General features: G+C 39.9%; 1 protein-coding gene across 4 annotated transcripts in view; it reads left to right on the top strand.

Moving 5' to 3' along the window:
* Positions 1–13,182, top strand: part of PDE7B (phosphodiesterase 7B) — a 289,193-nt gene that overhangs the window by 145,921 nt on the left and 130,090 nt on the right. The window contains exon 1 of one of the 4 annotated variants that reach the window (XM_031456397.2): positions 6,703–7,171. The exons of the other annotated variants lie outside the window; for them this stretch is intronic. Coding sequence (XP_031312257.1) covers positions 6,934–7,171 — 238 coding nt within the window. The 5' untranslated portion in view covers positions 6,703–6,933. Of the gene's footprint in view, positions 1–6,702; positions 7,172–13,182 lie in introns of those variants that run through there. 4 annotated transcript variants of the gene reach the window in all.

Raw genomic sequence — 13,182 nt, 5'->3', positions numbered from 1 at the left:
TGGTGAGAAAAGACTTTCAAAAATAGCCATGTGGTTTTGAATTTGACTCCCTTGTATGTACACTATTCATCACAGTGATTTATACAGGATAGTTAACCTTCTCTTTCAAGTTAATTCATAAAGGAAAAGAAATGAATGAAACAAAATTTAAAAGCCACTCAATGGTTCAGTGTCAGGAATGTCCCTGGACTCAGCCCTTGCTCTAATATTGCAGTTCTGGTTGCTTATTTCCAGTTGAGACTATTTAACCTGAGCTACTATTGATTGTTTTCAAAAGTTCTAATACGTGTTCCTGTAAAGACTGGGACTTTTGCTGCTTTTTCTTTCATAAGTAACTAACATGGAAGAGGCAGAAAACATCTGCCACATGGCCACAGACTAGCAGCCTTGTCATCCCTGGAGAACTTGATAGAAATGCAGAGTCTCAGGTTCCCACTCAGACCTGCCCGATCAGAATCTGCATTTTAATAGGATCTCCAGGTGATTTGTGTGCACACTGACATCTGAGAAGCATTGCTTTGGAATAGCATCTGAGAGACTACTTTTGGCATAGATATTTTACGTAATTCATAATCACCAGGATGCAGTAAGTGAAAGAAACAGGGAAAAATAAAGAATAATTTGAAGAGGCAGTAGAACTACACTTCATACACATATAGTAGAAACTTCTGTCTTCCAAATTGACTTTGAACTCCATAAACATAAACATAAATGAAAGCCAAGGTGGGAAAACAGGTGCTGTTAGGAGGTTTTATTCCTTACGTTTTCTCACTTTCCTTTTATATTGTTTATACTAAAAACATTTCTATATCTTATTAGTGATCTAGTTTATTTTGATTATATTAAGAGGGGAAAATTTTCCCAGCAGGTCTTTGAGGACGTCTGGGCCAACTCCCCTCCAGTGTCCTTGAGGTCTTCTCTGCCTGGCCTAATTCTTGAGAACTTCTAGAATCCATGCATCTCACTTGCAAAAAAAAAAAAAAAGTAGATACGTATTTCTGACGTTGTTTAAGCCACTTTTTAAGCATTGTATTTTGTTTTACATACTACACTTCTTTTAAAAACACATCAATTAAACGGAGATGAGCTAAGAGCTGTCAAAATTATAAAATTGTTTGAGGAATATAGACCCCAAGCGAAAAATGTGAGGCCCACACAGTTTGTCTAGGAACTGAGGCCAAGGGAGGCCTGAAGACACATGTTCACTGCCACAGCATGCAACACAAAACTGTACAGCTCATGAACATCAAAAACACTCATTAGTCATTGTAGCCTGAAATTGGGAACCAGTAGAGTATTAACCAGAACATTAAATAACCCATGGTACTGATCATGCAGACTTACACCCTAAACATAATTCATGGACTGTTATCACACCTCCAAAATGGAATTACAATGAGCATATATCCTTTTGAGCCCCTTCTTTTAACACATACTTTGTTCTTTATCTGTCCACTCTCATTCACATTTAATCATTTTGCCCACCTTTCCCTCCCTTTGTACTATTAAATCCCTCACTCTCTCTCCCATTGGGCCACTCTACAATACTGTATCCAGTACCCCTGTCTCTAATTTCTTCTCCTCCTAAATCCTCACAGGGAACACAGATTTCCAAAGTGGGACCTACTTCAAGGATGGAGTGTTCGACTTTTTAGCTCTCTTATAGAATCCAGGAGAGTATAACTGAAATTTGAGTCTAGGTGAATTGTCAAGTATGATTTCTTATAGCTTAAAAACAATCATTTTAAAAACTTACAGCCCATTATTGTTTATGAATAACTCACATTTTAATCTTATTTTGCTCTTACAAGATCCCAGTGATAAGGTGGTTATTGCTATCATACCCATTTATAGATCAGTCTCTAAGTTTGAGGCAAAGCTCAGTGGTGAGTTGAGATTGCAATACGGTTTTTGTAACCCGAAGGTAAGTAGTCTTGGAGGGCTACTTGGAGATTTCATCACAGTAGCTATTTTTTTAAGAAGGCTACACATCCGAACATGAAATTACAAAAAGTGTACTCTACCACCACTTACAGTCTTTTGAAATCAGAAATAAGTTCTGAAATCCTAGGAAGGTTTCAGCCCGAGGATGCCACCATCACAAAGTAAAGCGTCAGGTCTTCCATCATGCAGCAAACAGCAGGTTTTATTCCTCAGCAGGGAGGAGGAGCCTGATGGAGAAAATCTAGTCTTCCAGCCACTTTGTTCTCAATCCCTGTGTTACTGGACTCAGTATTATATCAAAGCTATTTGCTGTGGGTTAACAGTCAAGAGACAGTAAAGTTAGCATTAGTTAGATATCTAAGAGCCAGGACAGAGGTCTGGTGCCAGCTTAAACATTCTGGTTTCTCTCTTTAAATGTCCAAAGAAAAGTAATAGAAGATATAACTCATAGTGAAAACCAGAATCGAGGTGGGGGAGGTCAGACATGTCCCAGTCCCTGAAAAAAGACCCAGGAGCTGGTACAGGAGGTTCTCTCCTGTGCTGTTGCTCTAGCTGTTAATACATATTTGCCGAGTGAATAAGGGAACAATCAGTTGTAGTTTAGAAACCTGTTGTGAAATCAAACTATGAATCTGTCAGTTCAGCCCCCTCCCACTCCCCCCCCCACCTCGTCTTTTCTCATCCTGCCCCACCACTCTCCTCCCTTTCCACGTGACAATGGAAATATGTGCTGCCTTCTATGGTCGGTCTGTAGACCAAGTCCTTTCCCCTTCTTGCTGGCATTATTCCTTCAGATTAGTTAAGGCCGAAGTTATTACATTGCTATTTGTCCTGAAGGACACTGTAAATTGTTTGAGCTTCTTCTACTTAGACTACATTAAACAAAGTTGAAAGACCTGTTTTTCCTCCCTTGCTCATTTTGAATTTCATTTGAATTGCATTTGTGAAACCCGGGTGGTCATGTGTGTGTGTGTGTGTGTGTGTGTGTGCGCGCGCGCTTGTGTGTGTGTGTGTGTGTGTGTGTGTGTTTACACATCCATATTTAAACTGATGGAGAAAAAAGGCCAGAACAAAATGAATAAACTCCCTCAAGGGTTTGAAATTTGTATTTAAATATAGAAGCAGGATGGAGGTTAATAAATTGTTTAAAGTACTTCCAAAATATCTGAGTAAGAAGATTTTATTAATTAAGATGAAGTTTTGTGAGATCTATTGACAGACTCAAAATAATCTAAAATTCAAATGAATATATATTTCTAAGTTTCCATTTAAAAAAATGCACATCCTCTAGAATGCTTAGAAATACTAAATATTATTATTACTATTTTCTTTGTAAAATCATATAGAATGAGGGCTTATCTGCCTAGCGATTAGAACAGCTTTAAGTCTACAAGATTTTTACATAACCCCCAGAACCCTGGAAATTCTTTAAAATAATCCAGATTCTAAACCATTATGTCTTTGAATCTTTTTTCTTGGCCATATACTTTAGCACTATGGTTATCAGTTCTTTCTTTTATAGCTGCAAATGCACAGCAAAGTGTTTTTGATAGAATTAGGTATCCATTGGAACAAGCTGTTTTGACTTCGTTAGTTCTCATTGCATTTCTGTCGCATAAAGAAGAAGAGAACTACTTTATGTTCCTCTTCATGGAAAGTTAAGTTGATTCATAATGCCTGAAAAAAAATGAGGTTATTTGAAAATCTGTCTTAAACTTCCTATTTGTAGCACATTAGTTATGGATACTAAAATTTGTAAGAATCCTACAAGTCACATAGCTGGGACCTCTTTGCTCCACGACACTTCTGGGCACAGAACCTCCCCATCAGCCCCTTCTCCCCATCCCTGGTGTAACACTATCTCAAGGTGAATAATGTTTCCTGGGTAAGGGGAAATCATAGGTTTACAGGCATGATCTTCTAAAGTAACTATCTGAAAGGCAAAAGAGATCACAGCCTCTGAGATGCTAGGTAGGAAATGTAACAGAGCCTTTTAGAGAATTTGTGAGGTATAGTAAGTAATTTTAGTCCGACAAGTGTTAGCATCTCATTAGTTTGTCCGGATCTCTTGAACCAGCAGTTGAGCCAAAAATCTCCTGAGCCAAGCTTTCTCGCAAGATTTCCTGTACTTCCTGTTTCTGTGTGAGCCAGAAATACCATGAGAATGACCTTCCTTGTGGTATTTCTGCAGTTCTACCTTGGGATGAAGATAATCCCATATTGGGGAGAATTTTTGTTTTTAATTGTGCAACATTTTCAATTTTCAAACCTTCAAATGAAGGAGATTCCTCTTTGAAAATTTGAGATGGTATTTGCTTGGCCCTAATACATTTCCACTAGGAAGTATTCATGTTCAGTGAGTCAACATTTTGTAACTTCTTTAAGATATTTTTATGAGGAGATGTGTAAAACAATCTAGAGAAGACAATGGAAACATATTCTTGGGCTTTTAAAAAGTCATTCTTGAAGAGATGTGCAATGAAGAGTTATATTCTTAATATATTAGTGTATGTGACATATTATATCGTATATTTGTTTTCTTTGTTCTTAACCCCTTTGTTCCAAGGGTCAGGATATCCTGATGCTAAGTACTATTGCAAAATAAGTGAACAAAAATAAAAATAGTCAAACACTTAGGAAACTCTTTGGTTGGTATGTCAAGGAAGTTTGTGACTGAGGAGTGAGTTTAAGACATTATTCAGGAAATATGCTAATAAAATACAACAGTCTACCTGTGCTTATTAAATAAAATTGTCTCAGTTCTAGAGAGCCTGGATGCCCCAGGCTGATGGAAGGGTAAAGTAAGAATTGGGAGGGCCGGCAAAAGTGGTGGAACTGTCAGACTTACACTTAAATCCTTTCATCTCTTAACAAAGAGGGAAGTTTTTAAAAGGCACATTTTTCTCATAAGTGGATCATTGATTATTCCCTAATTGGACTGTATGAATATCTGGTTGTTATAGAAAGAGTTGTTTGACCAATATTTTAATAATGAAATTTCCAAGCATCAGTGTCTTAAATGTCTTTTATTGTTTTATATCCTTAAAGGATGCTGACCTTAATAGGTAAAAAAGGTTTTACGTATTAAAAAAGACAGTAGGTTTGCCAGTTTACTTTTCCATCCAGAAAAAAAAGAAAAGCCACTTAATTCAGTGTGGAAAACTAAACTTATTAACCACGGGTTTAGAGAAATAATAGTAACAACAACCACAAAATTGCAGTAGCCTTTGCTAGTTTCAAAAATGAGGTGAGGGCATTGAAAATAATACACACCCTACAATGGTCTTTCTCTTCTCCCCTAAGTCCCCTTTTCTCTCCCCTAAAGAAACATCAAATGATTGTATAATAAAACAGTCCCAAAAGGGACGCAGACAGGAGCAACAGATTGTACATCAACAAAATAAAATGCCAAGCAAAATAAAACACTTTGCCATGCAGAGACGTAAAAAGGAAAGAAAGATGGAATTGTTACAGTGGTCTCCCCAAGAAAATAGGAGCTCTCCATGTGAATGTCCAAGTTCAAATTGTTCCTTCAAACCCAATTTGCTGGCAAAAGTGCCAAATACAATACCACCCCACTTCCATTTATATCCAGGGCTTTTCACATTAGCCCCAGGGGGCGTCCTCTTCTGTGGTAGGGGTTCTTACTTCCAGGGTGAGTGCCTGCATCTATGAGCCTCCGGATCCAAGACAGGTGGCCCATGATTGCCCTCAGCCAAACCACTGTCAGGGGAGGGGGGTGGCAATTAGTGGCCCAAACATTATGTCCACAGTGCTCTGTCTCTGGAGAGTGAACCTGCAACACTTCCTTCCCTTTCTTTGCACTGTCATTTATGCCCCCAATGAATAGCCTTTAAAATTGTTATTAAAGGAAATGATTACTCCTTTGAAATAAATTTTTAACCTTCCCGAGCTAAGTATCCAGACTATGGAACCCCACTGGATGTTTGCAGGATTTTTTTTTTAATTGAAGTACAGTTGGTTTACAATGTTGTGTTAATTTCTGGTGTACAGCGTAGTTGATGCTCCCCTAATTCACTTCTTTCAGAGAGAGCTTTGGAATGTGATTCAGTGTTATTTCCCTTCCAGCCGAAGGGCAGCTGAGGTTACAAAGGGATTTGACTAAGAGGCCAAAACCCAGTTAAGTTTACTGAGAACCAAATGACAGCAAAGGGGGAGGGGCGTGGAGGAGGGGAGTGTGTGAACAGTGGCGCCGAGAATCAACCCAAGAGCCTTCGGAATAACCCCAGCCCAGAGCAGACCGTAGTGGACAGGCAAGGTGGCCCCCGGCCAGACCTTCCAGAAAGAAGCAGCTGCAAATTGGCTGTGCGGGTGCCTGGCTTCCCCTGTTTTCCGAGAGCTCCTCGGGCTTGCAGGGCTGGAGCCGGGGAATCTTCTAGGCTTCCGGCACCACGGGGGCGACTCCTTACCTGACACCTTCAGAGAATTGGCCTCCGGAGGACCCTTCTGAGAGGCTGGCAAAGGGGACCCCCACCCCCAGCTTCTTTGCCTGCCGTCCTTCAGGGGCTAAACAAGCCACTGAACAAACTTTGACAAGCCCCAAAAGAGAACGGAAAACAGATAAATCAGAAGAACGGAAAAAGCAAAGGCTAAAACCTCGATGGCTTTTTTCCCCCTGCTGTCGTTCCAGCTGTAGCCTGGGATTAATTAAGTGCCGCGAAGTCAGTGCCTGAGAGAGAAGGGGGGAGATGCATTCTCTCTCGAAGGAAGGAGGACAGTGACAGTCCTCACCAGTGAGAAAGCTTGGGAAGTGAGTCGCTCGCGGCGTCAGGGTTTGTGGAGGGACTGGAGGGACAGGGAGGCTGTGTCAGGCTGGAGGAGGCTTGCCTGTCCGAAGCTGGAGAGGATTTTCCGGGGGTTCGCCTTTCCCTGTCTGGGAAGCATTTCCCTTCTGATAGCAGCTGCCGCTGCCGCCGCCGCCGCAGCAGCAGCAGCAGCCCTACCTCCTCTTCTGGGGAACAGGGCAGAATGCCTGTGCTCCAGCGCTACTTCCACTCGGCGGAGCTGGGCAGAAGGTGGCCAGCCCCCGAAGGTGTGCTTCCCTCCTCCCCGGGCAGCCGGCCGGGGTGCCAGCAGGGGCCGCTGCCCTGGGACTTGCCAGAGATGATCAGGATGGTAAAGCTGGTTTGGAAATCCCAAAGTGAGCTGCAGGCGACGAAACAGAGAGGCATTCTGGAGAATGAAGATGCTCTCCGCAGCTTTCCAGGTAAATGGGCTCTGAGGTGTGAAAGGTAACAGGGCCAAGTCTGGTGACTTTCAGTCCCTTCCTGGGACAGCCCAAGCCATAAAAATGGGAAAAGGAAGGAAGACGAACTGTGCAGCATAGGGCCCGAGGGCTGTGATTAATGAATGTTTGCTCTATGACAGAAATGCATGTTAAAATTAAATGTGATCTGGTTGGAGGAGCATTAATAGACTGAAAATCAAGAGACCTGGGATCTGGGCTTAGCTTGTCACTTGCTTGCCCTGTGGCTTAAACAAGTAAAATTTCCTAAGTTTCAGTCCCCAAAAGGGAGGATGAAATTGGGTGTTCTTTAAAGTCTATCCTGCTTCTGCAGTTTCTTGTTGACAAGTCAGTTATCGCTGAGAGAATATTTTTCTTGGGTTGCTTTTTTTGTAATGCTTCATACAAAGTAAAATATGTTTTCTCATTGTTAGCTATGGAATTACAGCACGTACAAATGTTCCCAGGACTGAGTTTGGCCTGGAAGCTTTTTGTGTTGTGAGAAACTTGGTAAACTTCCTTGCCTCAGTTTCCCCTTTTGGCAAATGACAATAATACAAAGTTCCCCACTGATACCGGGAAAGCTCAAATCGCAAATGTGGAAATGGTGATTCATAGGGGCTTTGTCACGTTATAAGAATGCGCTGTGCCTGGGACGGTTGAGGAGAACTTTGCTGTGTTTTTAACAGTGGGTACCACACCACAGACATCCCTAGGATCCCTGTGAAAAATCCCTGGGGGCTCCAATAACACTGTAAACTAAGAATGCAGGGTGTGCTCTTCCTTAGGGCTTTATGTTGGTAGATATTTGGGAAGTCGTGGTACACTTTAGAAGAATGAATGTGAGCGTGTGTTTATGCATTTGAAGGCTTGGCCAGCTCTATGCAGTGGAATCCTGACATGCCATTGGTGGCGAGAGATGGGGAGCTAGACAGAAAAGCTATACCAAAAATTACCTCTCTTTTTCTCATGGAAAGACACTAGGAAATCAAAACTTGACCAATTTTGTTTTTAATAAATTATAGAGAAACATTTCCTAAGTTGCTTAATAATCTAAGAAGAACAATATTAAAAAAAATAATGTTCTGGGCAGAAAAAAAAAGATTTGAAAGAAATTAAAAAACCACTGTGCTGGTCTCTAGTAAACAATGAATACTTAGGAAAGAGAAGGAAACCAATGAGACTGAGGTTTATGTGGCAGTTGGGGGATGCCCAAGAAAATGGGTCTTGGTCAGAAAAAATGAGGTAATGCTAAAGCCATCCCATATTTCATGTGAGTACAAGAAAAATGGAAAAACCCACCTGGGCAGAAAACTCAATTATGACACTTCAACTTTTACCGCTCTTGGTTTGTTTCAGTATATTAAATGATTAAAATGCATATTTCAAATTACGCCTTTGGTAAAACTACCGAATTCAACAGATGTTAGCATGTCTGCAGAGATACGTGTATATTATCATTTCTATTATATGCTGGTGAGTGTCTGATTCCTGAAAAAGCAGTACAACAGAGAGAAAACAGAACTCCTATAACTTTTTAATCACTTAAAAGGAACATTCTTCTGGACATTATAAAGTTCAGCTAGTTGAGTCTTAATATGCCCCGGACCACCGTCTCACCCTCTGTGGAATATATCTCAGCAGCCACACTGGTTTCCAGGGAGGATGCACCTTGATCCGCTATCCCTTCGTCCTGCCTGCAGGGAGGCAGACTCTATTTCGACACCTCCCCAAAGGCTGTCTGCTTACCTCCTCTTCCTCCTTACCTGCCTTCCCATTCTCAAGGAGGCGAGGGGCTCACCCATCCTGGTGTGCACATAAAGCCCTTATCCTCCACATGTGTAGCTGGACAATAAAGCCCCAAGTTGCTTCACTCTCCAAATTGTCCTTTTCTTTCTCTTGTCTTGTTGCTGATGCTGCATTTCCTCATCACATCAAGTGCTCTGTGCCATTCTCACCATGACGGTGAGGGTCTCAGGAACGCTTGTAGAAGATACCAAAAGTCTGGCATTTTTCCATTTTTAGAAAGAGATGGTTTAGGTTGTTTTCAATTTGTATACAGGGGTTTGAATAGAAACTTCCTCAAAAAGCACCAAGACACATGGTAATAACACTCGTTTTCTCTCTCAAATTTGAGCTCTGCCTCAGAACCCTCAAACAGTTTCTACTTTGAAACACAAAACAATTTACTGCTCCTCAAAATGCATCAAGTGGTGCCCCGCCTCTGAGCCTCGCCTTATGCTTGGAATGTCTTTTTTTTTTTAACTCAGGCGACTGATCATTTGTATTCAAACTACAAAGTCCAACTCAAAGCATCCCTGTCTTTATGACAGCTTTCCTGATCTTCATCCCCACCACCCAGCCTTCCTCCACAGTCATTTATTCCCTCTTCTTTATCATCTTTACCTGTAGGAACTTAACATATTACATTTGTAGCACACAATTTTAGCCACACTAATAACTAAAAACAGGAAAATTAAATGCTCTAGCATTCTGTGTATATTTCAACTGCTTGTGATAACAGATAAATAGGTTTACGTTTTTAAAAACCATGAAATTGCAGAAATTCTGAAGATAACCAACAGTCTAGAGAACTTTAGAGACAGGCATCCCTGTTTCTTAGTAAGTTGCATTTAACTTTAAAAGTTCCAGCTTTTCTTTTCCCTAGTGAAGGGCATCGTTATTTTTACTCAGACTTCTTTGGCAAGACTGGAACTTTGTATCTCATAAGTGAAATAGAAAAGTGTTCTGAGATTTTGCTTAGGAAATAAAGGGAGAGAGCAAAAGGATTTGTGGGAAAATAAGTGCATAAATAGACTGAACTGTGAGTGATGGAAGACAGAGAGGTAGTGTCCCCTGAAGAGAACAAGGAAATGCCAGGGAGGAAGGAGGTTTTATGTGTGAACATCTTTGCTGGAGACTAATGGTGACTTTTCAAGCAATAGGTTGGAGGAGGGAATGGAACAGGACAGGAAGAAGAGGAGCTCTTCCTCTGGGTACGTGTGCATCTGGGTGTGACCCCTCCCAACCCTGAGCTGGGCATTGGCAGAAGCACTGTTTGTCCTGAAGAGGGACTCTGGAACTTATCAGCATACCCAGAGTTGGAGCATCAGCTTAGTTCATTGGCTTGTACCTGAGTATTTAATTTTTTTTCCTTCAAAAATCAGATGTGGTTATTTATTTATTTATTTATTTATTTATTTATTTATCTATCTATTTTAAACATTTTTTATTGAGTTATAGTCATTTTACAATGTTGTGTCAAATAGTATTTAATTTTATTAATACTCATATCATTTTCCCTCTATGAGGCGAACAAAGGATGGTCCAATTGTCTAGTCGAATACAAATGAGGCAAACAGTGGGCTAGAGACTAACCAACTTGTTCAGAGTCACACATTGACATTGGGTCAGACCCAGATCATCTCAATCATCCAACCCTAGTCCAAAAAAACTGACGTGATTGGGGCCCAAGCTGGGTAATTTAAATTTAAACCAAGATACTGCTTTATTGATTATATGTAGATGGATAAACATGGAAATTAATGACGCAATATAAAGCTTGATCAAACCAGAAAAATAATACTACCATGTGAAATAAGTCAAAGATTGTGCCTCTGTTACATTTTTAAACTTATTTTCTGGGCTTTAGTTTTAGGTCCTGAATTTCAGTGCTGGAAAGACCTACGGGGAGCTTTCCCATCTATTGTCAATGGAAAATAAGCTTTAAAGCATGGTGGTGAGAGCATGCCCAGAAGTGGGGAGTGAGGAGAGGGAAGAAGGATAGGGAATAAATAACTGGTTTCTTAAATGCTATGAGTGCAAATATTAGCCTAATTATGATTCTAGTCAGTAACCTGTTTAAGACTAGACATCCCCTAGCTGGACTTAGTCTTAGTTGAATAAATAATTTGATTTCAGAATTCAACCAAATAACTGCAAATTCTGCAGCTGTGAATCTTAACTTTCATTTTGGTATCTCTGCCCTAAATTTTGCATGATATTTTACTTATTTATTAAGCTTGTTTCCATTTCAATAGCCTTTGGTTACAAAAATATGTAAAACATACCTTCCTCCAAAAAAAAAAAAGTGTTTGTTTTCCCCATAGCCATTGTAACTTGTCGTGCCTTCAAGGAGAATAAAAATTTCAGAACTTCGCTTTATGATGAGCCCTGAAAATCAAACAACTTCAGAAGAGAAAGTCTCTGAAACAATTCACTGATTCCAGAACTGTACAGTTCAATTGACAAAGGGGCTGTTTTTAAATATCTTAAATATCAAATATAAATTAAATATAGTGAAGAATGAACATTTTTATTATTATAATTCAAAGAGTATTTATTGCATGCATGGTGTATATCAGGGACTGCAAGGCACCAGAAACTCAGGGAGGAATCAAACACTTAATGAGAGAACAGTGATTTTGAATTTATGAATCAGAATTCTATCTAGAACTTCAGTGTGAAAACAAGCATTTGTTAGTTTATACCTCTAGGTCAACTAAGTATTGGCTATAAAAATTGGCCAGTAAGATTAAAAAACACTTCTAAAACATTCAAGCGCCCTTTCAAATACTCTTCAATATTAATAACTTCATTCAAAGCAGGACAAATTGCATTGATCAAAGAATCAGTTAGTCTGAACAGTAAACGACATTAATTCATAACATTTTTCTAAAGCTACTTCTTCTGAACATTAGCCTGCACTCAGTCTGTAGCTATACTGGGTAATGATCATTGACAATTCAGTCTGTTCTTTAAATGCAAATGCAAAATTGAGTGAAAACTGGAACACATCATCTCACCTTGAGCTAAACCTCTTCTTCAACCTGACTTCCTAGTTTACATAAATGGCATTACTCCTGCAGAAACCCAGGTTCAAAACTGATCCCTCTAGCTCTCCAATTCCAATCGGTTCCAAGTCTATAAGCTCAGTTAAGAGTATCGCTGCAATGTTGAGATTTAAAAAAAATTTAAGTCCTGCCTCTCTATTGCTGAACTGTGTGAACTCTGCAAATTACTTCAGCTCTCTATGCCTTGGTTTCCTCTCCTTTAAAAAGGTAATAACAGCAGCACCTTTGCAAAAAGTGAGGATTAAATGAGATAACACCAAAAGTGTGCCTAAAAAAGAGCCTACATCCTCGGTAAATGTCCATTCTCATAATTATTGGTACTGTTATTGCCTCAACCACTTATCTCATAGTCACTGCCTTCTTTCTATTCAGTTGCGTGGCCCTTGGCCAAAACTCATGTTGTTTGGTCTATTATCTGCCAGTAGCCTCCAACTCAAGTACTCTCTCTACCCCTCTTCTTTCTTTACTCTGTGGTATAGATCAATAACATCAAAAGAAAAATCAGAATATATCTCCCCACTCTTCAGAATTCTCCAATGATTCTCCATTGTCTGCAGAGAAAATCCAAATTCTACCATCCTGCATTCAAAGCTCACTTTTCCCATCTCATTTGTCGTACTGCCCTCTAAGCACTTATATTCCACCCAGACAGGACAAACATCCCACAGCTTCCTACTTGCTTTCTGCTCATTGTAGCCAATGCCTCAGATTACTTACTTCCCTCCATGTCAACTTCTGCCATCCCTTAAGACCCCACTTGTATGCCATTCCCTGCGCAAAGTCTTTCTGAGCTTACCGAGGAAGGGTGTGCCTTTCTCTTCTGAAGTCTTATAGAACTTTCTTTGTATTTATTGTACAGGCAAATCACTTTATTTTATTATAATTAATGTACATTTTCTTCCTCCCCTCCTAGATTTTCAGCTTTTTTGAGAATCTGGAGAACATTCTATTTTCTTTGTGTTCTCCCTAGCATCTTTCACATGTCAGCCATTCAATACACTTTGATAAATGAAAAAAAAAAAAAGAAAGAAAGAAAGAAAGAAAATTATCAAAAGGAATAAAGTAGCTTACAAGTTGCCATTAAATGCCTGAATGAACATTTTTTCCCCTAGGCACAGATTATTTAAGAAATATGAATTT

The sequence above is a fragment of the Camelus dromedarius genome, chromosome 6, assembly GCF_036321535.1.
Source record: "Camelus dromedarius isolate mCamDro1 chromosome 6, mCamDro1.pat, whole genome shotgun sequence".
Classification (NCBI taxonomy): domain Eukaryota; kingdom Metazoa; phylum Chordata; class Mammalia; order Artiodactyla; family Camelidae; genus Camelus; species Camelus dromedarius.
This window is presented reverse-complemented; position numbering and strand designations above follow the sequence as displayed.